The sequence below is a fragment of the Rhea americana genome, unplaced genomic scaffold, assembly GCF_003343005.1.
Source record: "Rhea americana isolate MKP2758 unplaced genomic scaffold, rheAme1 scaffold_10, whole genome shotgun sequence".
NCBI classification, from domain to species: Eukaryota; Metazoa; Chordata; class Aves; order Rheiformes; family Rheidae; genus Rhea; species Rhea americana.
Genome location: NW_028185039.1, coordinates 3,974,079 through 3,993,319, shown reverse-complemented (window position 1 = coordinate 3,993,319; position 19,241 = coordinate 3,974,079). Strand labels below are relative to the sequence as shown.

Genomic DNA, 19,241 nt, shown 5'->3' with positions numbered 1-19,241 from the left:
CTTCATTGTTTATTTCCCCTCCCTCAGTCTCGATGAAAYATGAGTGAAACAATCCACTCTCTGCTCCTCGGGTAGCTGCAGTCGCGCTGCCCGCCCTGTCCGGCCCCGCTGCAGCGCGCCCGGCCGCTTCGGCGGCGCTTCAGCTGCCCTCCTCCCGCTTGCTGCTCGCTAGCTGGCTTACGCCGCTGGAGCTCTTACGCGACCAAGCACAGCRCTGCACAGTTCAGGTCCTTTTACACATTTAGCCTGGAGTTATTCATAAGACAAGAGACAAGATACAAAATACTGGAGCCAAAGGACAAAAGAGAAAAAAAAGCCAGATACAGGAAAAGTGTGCGTTTTCTTTGTCATGTTACTTTATGTAACGTCACATAACTGTTGCCATAGGAACATTATGCAGGGTACACTTATGGTTTGGCTTTACGTTGTTCTCCATGTACCAAAATATTACTTGAAGTAGTTAGTAAGACATTAACCTTGCTCCTTTCTTAGTGTCACACACAGTGGAAAGCTACAGCTGAGCTTTCAACCTTTTTGGAAGCTTTTAACTTCAAAGGAGAAAGACTTCTGCATTCTTGTCTAGGCAGCTGACGTCCCAAGTTTACTTATCTTCTCTGGGTCACACCAACAGCATCTTCTCACCTACGACTGAAAGGAAGAGCTGATTTCTTGATTATCAAACACACTCTGAAAGCTGTCAATTCACATGACATATTGCATGTTAAATAACTCAAGTAAAACTCAAGTAAAATCCATTTTAACTTTGCTGTATTTATATACTATATAAATTTTACATGCTATATATTTACAGTGGGGCAAGTGCTTTTTATCTTTAAAAAAACAAAGATCAAACTTTAGACATCTCTGAACAACACAGCTTGTATAAACCAGACAGATTATTCAGATGAACTGTATTTAATACAGGTTCCCCACTCATCTCCTGATGCAGGACCAGTGAATAATAAGTGCATCACAGTTTGATAGCATTTAATAATAAAAATAAAAATCACAGTACGAATTTGTCTGTAACTAGAAACTTTAGAGGGACAAAACAGACAACTGAGACTAAGTCAAGACAAGTGACACTATATAAAAAAAARTAATAAAAACATATGGGAGAGTATACAAAGAGTCTGAGATACATTCAGAACAGTATATTCTGATCAGTATGTTTCACACTGTTGAAAACCAGACCATTTTCTTCAGATTTTGAATGTAACTAAAAATGTGAAGTAAATTAGTTTCTAGTGTCAGACATCACAGAAAAAAGATGAAGCTCTTGCAAAATTCTAGTTATTTGAGAGCTTGTGAAATTTTAAATAAGTCTTTAAATTAAATATACAGACTGTCAGTTGCAATTTTTATAATTCCGTGGTTTCCTGGTCTCTCTTGCACCAGATGTCTAACTTTTGGAGTAACATTACATGAATAACACACAATCAACCTGAGTCTGTAATTAAGCAGCATTTGAGATGTTCTATTCCAGGGCATTATTTTCAGTGAGATATTTACATGGTAATTTACAATGTTCAGCAGTTGTAGAAAGTTTCCACCCTTTTGGATTACAAGTATATTTTAAAAAAAGAAAGTCTCAAGTTAAAAACTAAAAAAAAGTTCTTTCATGGTAAAATTCTGTACAGAAATCTGAAGCACCACTTATGATTGGGTTTTGTTTTGAATGGAAATTTACTGTTCTGATAATTTTTATGTTTTGATGGTTAGTATTGTTTTGATGATGTTTGTTTGTTGGTTTTGATGGTAAATAAGCTGTTGGCTTTGATGGTAAATAAGCTGTTGGCTTTGATGGTAAGTTTAGTTTGAGTATTGAAGGCTTCCATCAGTAAACTCCGCATCTGAAAAACAAAAGGCAGCTATGTCAGTCCACGTCATGATATTCAACAGAAAACTGTCTGGCTCAGTGGCTTCATTTCTAAACGGCGACGACATGAACGTGCGCACAGCTCCATCTGCTCTGTGGCGCGAGAGGAAGGCTTCCAAAACCTTTGCATTAAAGCTGACTGCATTTCAGTAAGACCGGTGCATTGTACAGAAGATTCAGCCAAAGCTACCTGCGTTAACAGCAGATGGTAGGCCTTAGTCAAGTTAAATATGGTTGAAGCTGTGCCTCGAGGTTTAACATGTCAGCCTTCTCGTTTTACTAATGATCTTACGGTCAAGCTGACCAAATCTTATTCACAAAACCAGAAGCCTTTGGTAACTTGCTAGGAAAAACATGCAAGAAAGCAGGAAATTAACTGCTTTAAAGCTGCTCCTTTTCGTATCTATTTGGATTTTCCTTAAATCRCAAGTTATCACTAGGCAATTTCATCCTTGTTAATTTACTCAAAGTAACAGGAGTCCAGGTGAAAAGGCACAACCTTACAATTCCTTCTCAGTTGTTCCTAGTCTGTCTGTAGCTTATCAGGGAGGTTCAATACTCTCTAAAAACACAGGGCCCAAGCAGCTTTTTTTGAAATTAGATCCCGTCATTCATAAAATCTTATTTAAGAGACACTTTTTTAAAGATTTGCCTTCCACAGGATGAATAAAGCTAATTAACATCCTKAGCTATGATGAAATACTAAACTTCTTATACTTACCAGAATTGCTTTGCACAGCCCCAATTCTATCCTACTTGTGTTGCAAGTGGGGTATTACTGTTGTGAACATCTCGTTCACTTACACAGCCCAGTAATCTCAATGCACCTGACTTGTGTTATTGGATGTAAAACACTTGCCTTCTTCCTACACTTTTGACTGTTTTCGGAAAAAAAAAAAAAACAAGTTTGCCATCTGCTGGTCAGAAAACTTGCTAAAGCCAAAACAGTATTAGACCAGATGCACTTTCTTCTCTGCTGTTCCTGACTTATCATCTAGAACAGAAATACTTAAAATAATCAGGATACTTTCTACAGCTTTATCGTTAAAAATGTCTGTATTTACAACACAAGTATTTGACAGACTTCCTTTCACAAATGCCCTAAAATACAATCATGCTGTTTTTTCAACAMCTACACTTCCTCTTTGTCCCGAGCAAACTTTTCAGTGCAAGAATCAATGGTCTGACTGTAGTAATTTACCTCAACATGGAAACCACAAGGAATTTTTGAAAATGAAAATTTATTCCAARATTAAACTTCTCAAATGTTGAAATGAATTCAGCTGTAATGCAAAAAGATGAAATTCCTGTGTTCTCTATGCTCAGATGAGCTGGAGCATTAATAAGCAGGACTGTCACTGACAGTTAAACTAACTGTTAAATTCTGGGTAGGTATAAAATATAGCAAATCTAAGAATAAAAACTTGCCTTTGGATAGTGAGCTGTCTTCTTCAGGGATTACTTCAGTTATCTATAAGAGGAAAATAGATCGTTGGGGGGGTCTTGTTTGCTTTTAAAAACTGTAGTCTTGCCAATAATTTAGCTGATATTTTACAGAGTAGTGATATTTGCCTGTACAGCATATCTGGATTATATATTTGTATTATATTCAAAAGATATTGAGCTTTTAAAAACTCAACAGCTTTGTTGAATCTGTACATCTCTGTAGCCCTATAAGTAAATCAAATAAAGTTAGAAGACTGAGCAATTTATCTTCTTATTATAAATGTTTATTAAAATATCTGATTAACTGGGACTGTGTCTTCATGTCAGCTAACAGTCATCTAAYCTTACTAAGAAGTCATTTTACAGTACACTTCAGAAAAATTCCCTGGGAAAAAGTTGTCAAATTTGATTTTAGATGTTGACTTTATTACAGYGTGTAGTCTTTTTCATTGCCTAATTCTAAAAATAATAAATTTAAACTGTATTATCTATTGAAAGTCCAAGTCAGAACTATGACAAGCAACAGCAAAGAGTTCAGCATGAGTTCAGTTAAGCACTCAAGCTTTTAATTAGTTCTTCTATACAGAGATGTACCAAATTGATATTTTTTTTATTAAAAACTGTGAAAGAGCTGTTTCATCAGCCCATTTGTCTATATTTTTAAGTCTATACTACCAGAAAAAAGCACAAGTAAATAAAACAGTAGCAGGAATTTAACATACTCTCCAGGTGTTAAATTGCAAAGCGTCCTCTGGAGGGTTAATAACTGCAAATTCAGTGTGCTTAGGAGAAGGCAGATCTATATCTGAAACAAAAATATTTCAGCATTATCACCAACTTACGTTACTCTGAATAAGCAGTCACTACTGTTGCTATGTTATGAAATAGCTGAGCATAGTATTTTAATGAAATAATTTATTCTAGAAGTCTTTTTTTGGAAGATGGTGTTTTAATRTAACATTTCTAGTCTGGGAGTTTCGTGTCACCATCTCCCACTGTGACTAAGGAACCTCCTCTCTACCTACGAAATTCATTTTCAAGATAGAGATGCCTAAAATTAACTGGTTAATCAGACCAGTGGCGTCTTGCATCTCTCCTGCTGGTTTCCCACTTACTTAACCAACACATTGAATTAAAACTACTTGCCCTTCAGCCCTTTGCTGTTATATTTCAGACCTTCTTTCCTAGCAGTCATTCAAAAATGGGAAAAAAAAACAGCCTATCATCTTTTTTTGTATTAATGRAGACTATCTGGAAGGCATGATACACTGTGCAATTTGTATCATACAAGCATTTAAAAACTGTTTGAAGTAATATTCTCTGTTTGAATAAAAAAGAATCCTGTGTACTTCCTGTGGCCCCTTACCTTTTATATACTCGTTGGATGAGACGGAACTGTATTTCTTGCTTTCACCAGCACTGGAAGGCTTCCCTTCCTTGTAGAGTTGTTTACTGTCCTGGTTTCTGTATTGCTCACATAAATAGTCATCTGGAGGACGGGATTCTTCCTTCTTCTCCCGTGTTTTTTTCTGGAAACGAGGATCTAAATATTCCAAGAAGCCTTTCAGTTTCCTGATGTGTTTCTTCTTCTTCTTCTTTTTCTTACGTTTGCGATTGTCATTGTCAAAGTGGAGCACAGAGAAATCCAAATCATAAAGTCTGAAGGAAACATGCAAGTTAATAATAGCAAAACAGATGTGGCACTTGATGCATATATGAAACTTATTTATTTTACCAGAGGTGACGATTTGCAGCATRTCAGCTACTCTGTGGTAATTTCTGCACCTCTAGCTTACTTTAGGTGTAGCAAACTTATGCCCTCAGATATTGAAGGACAATAGGTCCTGCTGTGTACACAAATCATTACCCAGGGCTAGATCTGGAATATGTGTGATTGGAAAAAAAAATTGTTGTACGCTAATCAAGAACTGCGTGCAGATGTGATTCTAACTATGTGGTCCAGTTCTAACATTCTAACACAGTTCAGTCACATCTTTCCTATCTTCACGTGATTGACCTAATGACATGATCCCCAGCCAGATTCTGCCATATAAATAACTTAGAAACAATGAAAAAGGGGAAGACATGAGAAACAACCAGAAAAGAATTAGGAAAAAATTGCTGATTATGCYGTAATCCTTGCTTACTTGTAATCCTTCTCTCGATGTTTATCTTTGGACTTCTTTTTCTTCTTGACCTTCTTGTATTTTTTCAATTTTTGATCACCTGAAAGCTCTTTCTCTATTTTTCTGCGTTTCTTTTCTATTTCGCTTTCACTCCCCTCTGCACGAGAGTATCTTCTTTTTCTGTTTCCTTCTTTTTCATCATTCTGGGAGGAGTCCTCAAAATTTGAATGAACTGACATAGGTGGAAGTGTATGTCTTTCACGAGAATATTTTTCGGATTGCTGCTGAGGTACTGAACAATGATGMGAGTCTGCTCTGTGACTGCTAAAGTGATGCACATCTTCTTCTCGAGAGAGTGAATTGTGAAGCCATCTGCTTTTGTAATGATAATCCTTATGTGACCTGTTGTTGTAAGCTTGACTTGATTTGTCAAAGTCTTTATCACAATGAGAGAACTTTCTCTCTCTACCATCTCTTGGTGCATGAGAGGAATAGTAATCGTTGTAGTATCTACATTTTTCCCATCTCCGTGGTTCATCCTGATAGTATCTGTCTCTGCTCCAAGTTCGCTCTCCTTTGGAATGGTAATACCTATTCCTGTCCTGTTCTGTTCTCCCTCTGCTTCGGGATCTGTAGCGAGCATATTTTCCTGAGCTTCTGCCATTATCAGGGCTGTTTCTTTCATTATGCGAAGATCTGTACTTGCTTCCATTGCAATACTCTTGCTTATGACGATTTTGCTTATTTGTTTCCACACTGCGAGGGCACCTCCTCTTGTGAGAATGACCATCTGTTTTGCTTCTGTTTTGCTTCTCCCTCTCTTCAGTATCAGAGTGTTCTCTCTTTCTTCGGTAGTGCTCTTTGTCAGATTTTTTAGAGTCATATATTTTTTTCTTATATTTTTTCCTATGCTTGTATTCTTCACATTTTTTATTATTCAGTCCCTCACTTTCTCGAGAAAATTGACTCTCCAGAACTTTATCCAGCTTTGTAATTGAAGAGTCATTAACAGGCGGTACTTCTATATAGTTATTAGAAATGTCTTTTGTATCTTGGCATTTATCTGTAATATCTAGAGATGCAAGTTTTTTAGAACTACATTCAATGTCAGACTTTATAGAGGAAGTTTGTCCTAATTTCTCTTCAGTCTCAGGAGACCCTTTGATGTACAAAGGATTTTCTTTTGAAATGAGTTCAGATTCTTTAGATCTTCTTGGTTTGTCTTTGTCTGCACTGTCTTCAGACAAACACTGCCCAAGGAATTCATCTTCAGCATCCAAGGATCTTTTCCTGACCTTGTGCTGGCCGTTGATATTGGGATGTGCATTATCAGCTTTTGTTACAATACTTTCAGCAACTTCTTCTTTGGTAGAAACGGTTTCAGAATCTGATTGAACAAAATTCTCGACCTCACAGCTAAAGTCAGAAGGAACCTTYCTGGATTCTTCATAGACAAACAGTGCTTCCATCACTACAGTTTCCATAAGAGCATCATTCTCAGAAGATTTTTGAGGTCCARGGACACTGCACAAAACAAAAATGCATTTGTCACTTTGGCCAAAAAAGTCAATCCACAAGATGAACATTAAGAGTAAACTCCTGTTAAGTAGAGAACTGACAGCTACTGGAAAACTCTGAAAGACATTCCCTTTAGAAATCTATCTTCTAATTATTACACCTTGCTCAGCTCTGAGGTTTTTTTTCTTGCTTCTGAAAATACTGCACTGAAAAACTGCTTGTCTTTCTCCACTTGCTGCTCTGAATCACATCAGTAGCCAAACCCACCATATTTGCTCTTCCCCAACGTAAAAAACAAAGTGTTTACATAGGTTTCCCTCTCTCGCTCCCAAATGCAGGAAAAGGCAGATGGCAGGAATTTACACTTTACAATTTACATTCATGCATGCATCTCCAGAAGTGAAAAAAGGGGAAAGAGGAATACAGAAAGTATTACAGACAACACAACAAAACTGAAAAACATTCAGTATGGGAACCATGGTTTTCCACGAGGCATCAACGTGTTTTAAATATCAGAATATTATGCACAGCACTAATCACTAGTTCTGTTCATAACACTGTATATGCAGTGTGGAATTCTCCGTATTGATTTAAATCTTTCAATTAAATGGTATTGGTAGAGAGGTAAACTCATGATAAACTTGAATAAAGCCTTATTTTAATCAAAGCATATTCATTTTACCTTATTTCCTCTGACAAGCTGTTCAACTGGCTGTATGTGAGGGATTCTAAGATTAYTTCTTGAGGGACTGGAGGCAAAGCTATAGGCATCTACAATTAAAATGTAGAAGTTAACATATAAAGACAGTATGTGTTGCACAAAAATACTGTTCACAAAATTTCTACATTAGATGTTAAATAAGATCACTTTGAGTGATATGCATTAGCCACATTTTAAACACAACCCCCCTATCCCCTCAAAATAGACTTTATTAAGTATTTTCTCAGCTAAACTTAAGTTGACATGTCCTAATATATCAGCTCAGCTCTGCAAATTCTAATGGGATAATAGCACAGTACATACTATGGCTAAATTTGTGCCATGTATTTTCCTGAGTATTTCACCTGAATTAGGAACATTACAATATTCCTGAATACATCATATATGAGAAATTCTAGATGAAACAAACTCAACTCACTGTTTCAAGCAATCCATTTGTTTTAGAAAAGAAAATCTCTGAAGGTTTAACAGGTTGTACTTGGCAAGTGGAATCATCAAGTTTCAGTCCATTTTCTTTAGATTCATTATCTAAACTAATAGCACCATTTAATGAATCATTTTTTGGCAGCTCATGCTGGGATCTTTCTTCTTCAGCATTCTGACAGGAAGAATGGGAATTCTGCAATGTACGGACTACCTTTCCAATCAAAATTCCATTAGAAGATACTACGTTGCAATTCCTTTTAAATAAGCCCTTCGACTCCTCCTCAGATTTTCCTGAAGATTCTGCACCGTAAGGGACTGTGTTATCAGAGCTGAGTTTAGGATTTCCATTCACTGCTGGCTCGACAAAAATTTCATCAGGAACTTCTTGTTTGGAAACATTAGTAGCAACTGACATTGTAGATGCATTTGAGGTAGACTCTGCTGCAGAAGAATTTGTAATTGTGGATGAAGGAACAGGCTTGCTTAGATCCTCATCCTCCACAGCACTGCTAAGAGAGTCAGGCTGAGACACAGTCTGACGTGCAGGCAATTTATTATGAATACTGATAGTGATCTTCTGTTTTTTTGAGGGATCAGTAATCGAAGGCCTGGTAATTGCCCAGTTTTGAACGCAAGCTGTTGGTGGAGCTGAAGATGGCCTTTTCAGAGTGACACCAATGGTAYTGGGATCCTCTTTTAGAGATCCATTTCCATTTAACCGACTTGAATTCTGTATTTAAAAAGAAGAGACTGCAAGATGGGTATATGCAAACACACAGCATGTAAAATTCCAGAACATAAATCTTTCCCACTAAATAATTCTATATTGCTTCAACATCTACACAGAAAAAACACTCCACTTTAACTATATATGCAAGTCCAACAAGTGTATTTAATTCCGACATTTGGCTTTCTGCAGATTTGCACCAAATGAGTATCATTTTTAATATTCCATCCAAATAACTTAACACTGATCAAAGCTATTCCCAAATAGACATATATTTTTCCCCATAAACATTCCCTGAAAGCTACAGAACAATTGTTCCAGTGTTTAGAAGCAAGCCAATTTGGTTTCACTGTCTCAGCTAAACTGATACTGCTAGAAAAAAAATCTTTTTTTTTTTTGTTTTTTTTTGTTTTTTTTTGTTTTTAAGTGATTTAAGCATTATAGGCTCTCCCTAAACTGTCTCAGGCTTTAGGAATTTCTCAGGGCTTTAGGGAGCTGAGTTGAAAGAAAAAAGTAATGAAGTAGCACGGCTGCACAGCTTAGTATTAGCCACTATCTGAATGATTCCGGCTATAGTATGAGGGCTGTAAAGAAAGCTGTAGTGCAGGAACAAAAATAAAACTCAGATGTTTTAAAAGGAAAAAAAAAACACCAACAACAAACCACTGTCAATTTGAAACTGTTATCTGCCYGCCAAAAATTACCTTAATCATGTGAGGAGGAAGCCGTGGTCCCATAAATCCAGTCTGCTTATTATTAGCCCCYCGCTGACCAAGGAATGAACGGGGGTAAGACGGCGCTGGTAAGTAAAAAGCACGTTCTCCAAGTGTCAAATCATAGCGCCTTGGGAAACAACAGTGATTACAGTTTAGAGGTGTTCTTTTAGCCTACTCTTGCATTAAATCCCATCCTATAATTCTATAGGAGCAGTTTATATGATACAGAAGACTTGTATACAGAAGACTTAACCAATGCTACAAACTGAAAACTAGTTAATGGTCTTACTACWATGTCTGTCCCTTTTAGAGCAGTAAATCACACTTTTCTTCTCTTTTCTAAATTAGCCAGCTACAGATAGAGATACGTAGCAATTTACACAAGTGCAGCAGTTTAAGACCAAGCAATGAAAGATAATAAATGACATGGAGAATTTCAGATCAGGCAGAACTGAATTATGAAAACAGTAATTTTTTTCCTAGCACAGTAAGAAAAACACTTTAGAAGAAGAAAAATACCAGTAACAAGAACGTAAAGGTATTCTAAACACATTTTAATACTTGTTATTACCTGATATAAAAAAGCAAATAAGCTTGCTGACTGAGAACTGTTTTAATGTCACAAAGGACTACAGAGGCATCATTCATCTGGTACCAAAGTCCATTACCAGCCTGCAAATAAAGGCAACAAGATCTTCAGATGAATTGCACGCTTTCTAAATGAAAGCAGATAGACCACTACGGAACAAAGAACACACCAAAACAAATCCAACAAAACAGGTAACAAAACCTTTTCTCGTAAAAACAGTGGTTACCAGTAACATTTTAATTAAAGTTTGTCTTTGTCAGTAGAGCTTTTACCCTGTTTGAGAAGTTGATATTTACCTTTATGTAGCAGAAATAGTGTCCTGCATGACAGTTAACACCGCTATGTACCAGGACTGCATATAAGGCATAGAGCAGTGGTTCTCCAATTGACTGAGACATATAAGCTCGAAGATCCAAATATTCAGGATATTTTACCTCCTAAAGAGAGATCAAGAAGATTCAAAAACTATCTTGAAATACCTTATGAAATAGCCTGAGAAAAACACTTCTAGAAACACAGACTAGAAATATATATATTTATACATATAGTATATACTAGAAGTATATATTTTATGGCTCACTAAAAACAGTGATCTGTCTTTCCATAGATAACACTTAGCAATTTAAGTTGCAAAAACTGTTTTCTGCAAAGTCCGCTCTTTCCGCTCTTAAAGGAGTAGAGTGTATGCTTACTGGCACACACAAACTTTACTGGTACCACAACACTAAAGATAAGACATAGTTGATGATGATCATGTTCATCATCATCATTTTTCTTAGACATCTACAGTCCATAGTTACTGCTTGTTGACATTAGCAAAATTTAAGCGAGTATTTTGCTTTAGGAAGTCTCCTGTTCCAAGAAGATGAGGAAGCCCTGAGAAGATGAGTTGTACATATACCTTGTTGATCTTTCCACCAGTGAAATTTGCAAATCTTTTCAGGGATATTGTGAGAACATTGGAAGAACGATGTATAGTAAATCTCTTTGATGCAGGAACCATCTTTTTACACCTTTTAAAAAAGAAGCACAGACAGTCGTTTAAAAGTGTCTCTCTTTTCCCCAAAAAAGTCAAACTAGTTTTCATGTCTCACACATGCTTATGCTATTTGAATGATATTTACTTGCATAATATGTTTTTTCTTTTCATAAATCCATACACTGCATTTCAGGTTTGCTAATACAGAGCAGATAGCAGGATATAAGAGGACAGCTCTACAGAACAAAGAATAAAGGATTTAGAACATTATCTTTTGATAGCCAAACAAATGTTTGAAAATGTATCTTTGTTACGCCAACAAGTAAGGCTTGCCAACAACTCATAGTGTAGCAGGAACATGAATCTCTCCTAGAGCACATTATCATGTAACACAAGGTAGCACTTATAGTTATGCAAAAGTGGCTATGTCCAACTCATGGCCTGGATACATTCTTTCAGCCTTCTGCTGGAATACAAATGCGAAAAGCATTGCAAAAATGAAGCCTTAGTGCTCAGGACTAGAAACTGCAAAGCATTTCCAAAATGGGTCATTTATCAATGTCAAAAAAACAATAAAAGCAAACAGTCATTCTACAGGAGGAAGACATTTGACAGTAATAAGTCTTCAGGTACTGAGGTTGCCTAGAAAGAGATTGAACCATCTGAAATCCCTCCAAACTAATAGTTAATTGTAAATCTGTTACATGGTCCACTCAAAGGTAGGATATACAGGATAAGCAGTGAGATTCAACTACTATCACAGAAAAAGACAGACTAATACTGAAATATGTCAGTTCACATCATCAAGAAAAATACTGTTGATAGCTAAAATCAGTGCAAAGAATTAAACAGTCTCCTTTCAGATTCTGATGTCAAAATACAAGGCAGAAAAATCCAAACCCATAGATAATGCCATGAACAACAACAACAAAAAAAYWGTGCTTTATAACAGTCTAYGAAACTTATAATTAGATACAAAGTTTTGAGAAGGCAATCTTTTCATGGTAGAAAACAGAAGGAAAACGTCAATAAAGTCAATTAGAGAAAAAAATAAACAGGATAGTTTACCGGAAATAGAAAAGATATTGCATACATGCAAGACCTTTCTTTTTAAGCTCACCGAAAAGAAACAGAAACTTGTGGCTTGAAGTATGACTATACTGATCATACCCCACTGATATCATGCAATTCAGATGAGCTGGATGAAGTTCATACAGATCAGCATGTAAGATATCTTAACTCCATATGCTTTCACTGATGGTAGGTTAGGTTTGCAGTGGCTCATTTCAGACAACAGTAGTCCACAGTTTTTACGATTCCGGACCCATGGCAGAAGGCTGTGTAGTGAGCCAGCAGAGGCATTTAAGTGTTAACTATCACTGAGCCCCTTCAGATTCATCTAGACTCAGTGTAACTTTGTTGCACAGTGACCACTTCAGGAAGCTGTTACTGCCTCCCACTCCAACTCATTGTCCATAGCTCCCTGCTTCAGCTCACCACTACAYATAGGATATGCCTTTAACTTCTGGCCATATGAATATTGCAGTGTGCAGCTTCACAGTTTGGAAGATTGACCACTCCCAGTGGAGACAATACTAGAAATAGAATTCTAATGTGACCTAATGTCTGCACTTCTTATCAAATAATTTCGGATATACAAACAAAATGACAAGAATTAACATCTTGCAAACAAATGTATTATTTTCCAAAATCTGGATTATTTCAGTGTATTCATTGTATTAAAAAAAAGCTGCGTCTCATTATTGTGTTTCTAAATTAAATCAAAAGATAACTCATGCACTAAGACATATAATACTTTAAACCAGTATCTAGTATTAARACGTAATTAATAATAATCTTACTTGCTACATTTATAGCAATTTTCACCATCCAGCTGTTCAGGTTTCACAAATTGTTCTAGAGCCCTGGTGACAGATGAAGCTGCCTGTATGAGTAAGAAAGCAGAGCACTAAGTTACTGGAAATTCAAAATTCCAAACACTTACTAGTAGTTTACAAGAGGACCTTGCTAGCTCACACTGCAGAGACCTACTGCGAGCCAGTGAAGACTGTGAAGGAAGCGGAAGCAGAGTACATTGAGCATTTACCTCATTTTAAAATGGTTTTACTTTGATAAAAATAACTTAATTGTGTGATACCACAGACAGTTAGCAAATCTGTCACATGCATTATCACAAATAAAGAGACCATAAACCATCAGTATAACAACTAGATAGATATTGAGGTCATACAAAATAGTGAAACATAACAGCATCATCATGTGCATAAATACGATAATAATTATTTGACCAACTCAAACCCAACACATACGTGGGGACCATTACATGGCTTCCACAGATAGACAAACTTCAATCCACTTCCCATCCACCACCAAGCTGTTTTGTGTTAATAGCATACATTCTTAAGTAAGTTGAGTTTATATTAGAGAGCTACAGATGCCTTTACAATCTTGAAACACAGTTACAGAACATCTTACCTTTATATCCAAAGTAATATCAAGGAATGCCTCGTAGGTATCCGAAACTGCTTTGCAGTTCAAGCACTTTACTGGAATCAAAATATAAATGCTTAACAATACACAAAGTAGATTAACAGTGCAAATTTAAATTATTAACACATTATTTTAGTTGCACTATAAGCTGTTTTACCACAAACAGACAAAAAGGCATAGATCAATTCTAAGAGTAATAATATTTTTAAAAAGTACCTCTGGATCTTAGAAATCCGCCAAATATTTGATGAATGACTGTGGTAGCTTGAGAAGATCTGTCTAATCTGGAAATAAAATATAATCAGAGCTCAGAAGACTCAAGGCACAGTTAACTCTTCAAAGACTTTTTCTTTTTATGAAAACCAGAGTCATAATTTTTTATTTATGATAATAAACAAAGAAGCAAAAAGGGCTAGAAAACATCTAATGATAAATTTGTTTATACTTACTTGGTACTTCCATTCAAACAAGCCTTCTGCATAGCATCAACGGTGTAGCGTAAGAACTCATGTGCGTCTTCCTGACTGCCGAAACGGAAATGTTTTCCTATTCCTAATAAAATAGAAGTTTATGAAATTTATCTCATATAGAAGTGAAAGAAAACTAGAAAACTTGTATTTCTAAAATCTCTCTTACTTAAAATTAAATTATGAAAACTGTTTATATACATTAAACAATCTTGGAAAATTAAAAAATAACTAAAAATAAAACCATCTGAAATGACTTACGTCTAAGGTCGTTGATGACAGGTGTAGGTTTGATGGCATCATTAGAGCAACACAAGACCTGGTTAATGTGAGTTTCCATCGTGCACATCATGCAAAAGCCTTGTTCACGACCTGAAGAGCGAAAGAAGAAAGCATCTCAGCCTAGCAAAACATAAATAGCTATGGAAAACCTTACAAAATAAAATCTTTAGGTTATAGGTACAATCTCCATTCTCTTTTCTTGAAGTGCCAATATTCCAAGATTCTTGCGATGAATAAAACGACACAGGATAAAAATACCCTTTAATTCTCTATTAAGAAGCATTTTCTGATGAGAAATCTAAATGGCTATTGCAAAGTCATTATCTCCAGGCTGACAGGAATTTGAGTTCTACAGATTGCAGAACATATGAGAACAATATTTGACATTATGATGCAGCATCAAGAAAGAACATGTGTTATTTTCAGCACACTGCTGTCAGGTGAGCTACGTGATACAGAGATAAGAATCCTTTGGGAGAAAAGAAAGGTTAATAATGTATCTACAAGTATTTCTACTCTCCTTTTTTCCAAAGGATCCKTAACTGAAAGATTTTTTCTATACAAAGAGCTTATAATATTAAATTTCTGGGAATACATACTAAAATACTAGACTAGAAAGATTAAAAAGCATACAGGTGCCTTTCTCAAAGTATCCATATATGGTTATAAGAAGAGGCTACTAGGCTTAAATAAATCCAAGCATAAAAATAAAATTTAAAAAACACAAACTCAAGAGTTGAAAAATAAGGAATTTTATTTATAATAAAAATCAGTTTTAATATAGYCCCACAGAAATTTCTACTTGATTCCACATGAGTCTAGCTCTTTTTCTTTTTTTWWAATATTTTAACAGTGAACATACAGTATATCACAGTACTAGTACATTATGGAAACTAGGCTGTGAAGGAACACAGCYGAAATTTTATCATCTTCCTACCAGCAGGAAACCTAAATGCCAACTATTCATTAAATGTATTACTTTCCAATGCACTTTGTTATTCACATGAAGCAAGAAATGATCTTCCTTTGAAGTTTTAGGATGCTGCATTAAATGAATGAAGGCACTACATAAGCTATTCTGAACCCAATGTTAATACAATATTAAAAGCCATCTTCTACAGGTAAAATGGGAAAATTAAGAGTTTCCTTCACAGAGTCACTGCTATTCTTTAACTTCCAGAGCTGTCCAACAGATTTAAAATAAAGTTAAAAAGTACTCACATGACTGAGTGTGTTCAAGAGAAAGCATGTAATTTGCAAGAGGGGGTGTGTAAGTCAAACACTGTAAAGCAGAATTGAGAAAACATGTATTGCCAAGGTTGTAGAGTCCAACTCCAACACTTTGTGTTTGCTGCCAATCCATACAAATCTTCTCAGGTGGAAAAAGAATCCTTTGTGGTGGAGCAATTCCGTCATTAATGACTACAAGAGAAATACATTTTAAAAATGATTGTTTTATTTTGTTTTAAAAGGAGGTATTTTAAAAGCAGTGTTCCATATCTAAGCACTCAGAAGAACCAGCTGTAATTTATAACACAAAAACATAATAGAGACAGCCTTAACGCTGCCATTCAAATTTGCTGGTCAACATACAGTTTTGCAAAATAGTTTATTCACCTGTTTTAATTTTTCTAATRTGCAAGCTACTTGTCTATTTGCAGTAACTTTTGCCATGTTTCTTTCCATCTAGATTCATTAATTTGATTATTTATTTGATTATTGTTTTTCYCTTATTGTAACTTAAGCCACTAGTTATACTTGTAATTACATGGTAATAAGTGTAAGAACAAAGACACAGAAATATGCAAGTAACTTGCACAGATGGTAACCCTGTTAATATCAGATCTTTTTCCAAGCACTGTTATCTTTCATAGATTTGTGATCAACGAAAATCACAAATAGCAACAATAAAACGCCTTTTTCCTCTGTGCAACAGAAAATACCTGGTTAAGTCTGAGTATTATAAAGAAAAAATCCTTATAATGCACAGTAGATTGTAAACATACCAAAATTAACCTTGCAACACTAGTCACTGCAGTTGTCTTACGGGATTCACAAAACTAAAGTCTACTGTTGAGGTCTTTATTCACAAGTGTAGTTCCATTTTATACCAGTCCAACAAGTAAGAATGCAGGATAGGGCTGACCTTTTTTTTGACTTTTTTTTTTTTTTAAGAAAAAATAGTAAAGAGGCAAGAAGGCTCGATAAAAGATACAGTTACCTAAATCTCTTTGGGCAAAAGGTTTAGATTTTTCAGATGATCGACAATAAATAGCACCTCCAGGTCCTTGGTCCACAGAGACTTGGTTTGGATCTTCTGTAGGTGGTACCCGACCCCAATTTGCGGTGCGTGACTTCATTTTTTTAGTACGGGGTTTCTTTGATTTGCCAGACCGTCTGGATGATGACTTTTTAGATTTTGAAGATTTTGGCTTGTTAACTATGGTCATTGTTCATATCTACAACAGAGAAGAAAGTTCTGGTTGATGTGAGAATGTTAAAAAGCATTCCAGAAAGAAAAGATTACTAGAAATCCTGTGACTTCATCTCAAAGAAATAATCTTAAGAACTGAATAGCTGATCTGAATGATTAAAAAGACCTTCCACCACCACCCCCAAAAAACCCTAACAGAAACTAAACACACAGCGTTTTCCACCAAAACTGGAGCAGTTACTTTTAACTTCTGTAGCACTGGAACGGTACAACTCATGGCATTTATTTCACAGGATTTTAATCCACAAAAATKTTGAAGTCGTTTCTTACAACACAAAAATACACACGACATTCTCTGAAGGGGATCAATTCTTTATTCATTGACAGTGCTAGTAACAGAACACTCCTAACTTACAGCCATCACTATTCTGTTTTGTATATACAAAGTTACCTGCATTTGGCCGGTGCTTTAATCACTTCCTTTCCAATGTTCATTTTCTATCTCACTTTCTACTGCATCAGTTGCAATGGGTTTCTTGTCATTCTATRGTGTGCATATTTTTTAAACACAACTTTAACATCAGTTTGTGATAYTAAGTTTATTTGTGAGGTCTATTCAGCCTGTATCATGAGGTCCCTTCTTCCAGGCCCATAGGAGCAGCAAGCAGCGGCACATTCAAGCCCCGGCTCAGTGAGGTCCTGAAGGAGCAGTTCAGCCCAGCTTTGCACTCCCAGAAATTCCTTCCTACACTCAAGAACTCRGAGGATGGGGTATCTCAGAGAAATCTTGGGGAAGGAGAGTAACAAAAGGGTTGTAAACTTATTTCTGCCTGAGTTTCTTCTGCCCTTCCAAGAAATATTTGTCTGGATATTTTTGGCAGCAATACTTTCAATATTTTGCACCTACCACACTTAAAACTCTTACTGAAAATCTGAAAAATTAGACTGAAAAGTATCTCTTTTTCTACTTAGTGCAATTATRCTTTTTTCCCCTCTAAAAAACAAGAGGAATGCAAGTTATAGAAAGCGAACAGTGAATGTAACCCYCCCTCCTCCTCCCCCCAAAAAACCCAAACCACCYCCTCAACTCTCAAAGACAAAGACAAAAACTGATTTTAAGTCCTTTTTAACTGGTTGATTAGGTTTCAAGAAGCTACCTCTTTGAAGAAGTGTAATTCTAAGAAGTTGAATAATGAAACAATACATTGTCAATTGCTGCAGGTAAATTTTTGATAGATGTTTGTGCACTCTCTGGCTGCAGCACAAAGGGCCTTTTTTCTAACACATTAGCGGGGAGTTTAAAGAATAAGCTACAATTTATTATACTGAAATGACTGAGACAACAAAGCATAAAGTGGTTTCAGATTTATGATGTAATGACTGATAAAACTAAAGAGAGGTTAAACAAAACACAGTAAATTAGAGTACTTATAATCCCACAAATGACAAATTATGTGCCCTTTAATTAGAGCTTTTGTCCTTCAAAATTTCAATTTAAAATGCCTTGAAAATCCATCCTATCCACAGATTATCAAACAGGTCCACTACACTACATAAGAACTTATTTGTTTCACTTCTTGGGTGATTTTTCCTTGTACTTGTTGACAGATTTAAAGTAGTATTTGTAAACAGTTTTCCATTTCTGAGAATACAGAAAACTGAAAAATTCTCTCATTTAACTGAGAATGAGGACAGCCTTGTCCAAATGGAAGATTAAGATGACAGTTCTTGGGCTCAGTGAGTTTCAGTAAGATCCAATCTTCAAAATTGCAGCTACCAGCCAAGTGACAGCTCCTTTTTTTAAAGGAAAGGAGAAATGTTTGAAAAACTTTAGGAAAAAAAAATGTATTTGAGGAGGGAAGAAGAAAGAATCAACACTGTAGTGAAGAGGAAAACAGAAGATCATTATCACAAGAAACTTGAGTGTTGCATTGAACAACAAGGTAAGTCTCAGTAATTTGTAACATTTATTTTTGATGACTGAAACATTACCAGGTGACAAGCAATACACAGCAGCAATAAATCAGATCTATTTTAAAATATGTAGATTCTTATCTTAAGATAACTCCTAATTTGGCTACATCATCTCTTTGACAGAAGGGCACAGAACGACAAACACGGAGAGCGGTCCCTGTCCCACTGCTGCTCACATCGCACATCCTGCTCCTGCACCGCTTGGAACACAACACCCCGGACACGTGCCCGTGTAAATTTGTTTCCCTACACACTTATCCTTACACACTTTTCCTGATAGAATACTGAAAAGGAAGACAGATTTCAGTAAAGCAGATAAAGCAGTTACTTCCCTCCAGAAGTTTGGAGTTTTGCATCAAGATTATTTAGACTTCGTCCGCAGCCTCCTCGCAAGCCACTGTCAGCGTAACGCGGCCCTAAGGGCTGGCACTCGGCCCCGGCTCACG

The 19,241-nt window shown here is 36.1% G+C and overlaps 1 protein-coding gene across 2 annotated transcripts; it reads right to left on the bottom strand.

Annotated features, from left to right (window-relative positions):
* Positions 1–330: 330 nt before the first annotated feature.
* Positions 331–17,791, bottom strand: USP42 (ubiquitin specific peptidase 42). Of its 2 annotated transcripts, XM_085301833.1 has the most exons (18): positions 16,609–17,791; positions 15,609–15,809; positions 14,367–14,477; positions 14,088–14,190; positions 13,855–13,922; positions 13,624–13,694; positions 12,990–13,072; positions 11,050–11,161; positions 10,445–10,585; positions 10,131–10,231; positions 9,548–9,686; positions 8,109–8,846; positions 7,652–7,740; positions 5,473–6,975; positions 4,692–4,984; positions 4,048–4,130; positions 3,308–3,350; positions 331–1,853 (listed from the first exon to the last, which is right to left on the bottom strand). In XM_085301833.1, exons 1-18 carry the CDS (start codon positions 16,835–16,837, stop codon positions 1,813–1,815), a joined length of 4,149 nt encoding a protein of 1,382 aa, XP_085157959.1. In that variant the 5' UTR covers positions 16,838–17,791; the 3' UTR covers positions 331–1,812. The 2 variants fall into 2 exon arrangements, with proteins under 2 accessions (XP_085157959.1, XP_085157965.1); XM_085301839.1 differs by lacking the exons at positions 3,308–3,350; positions 4,048–4,130.
* Positions 17,792–19,241: the final 1,450 nt, after the last annotated feature.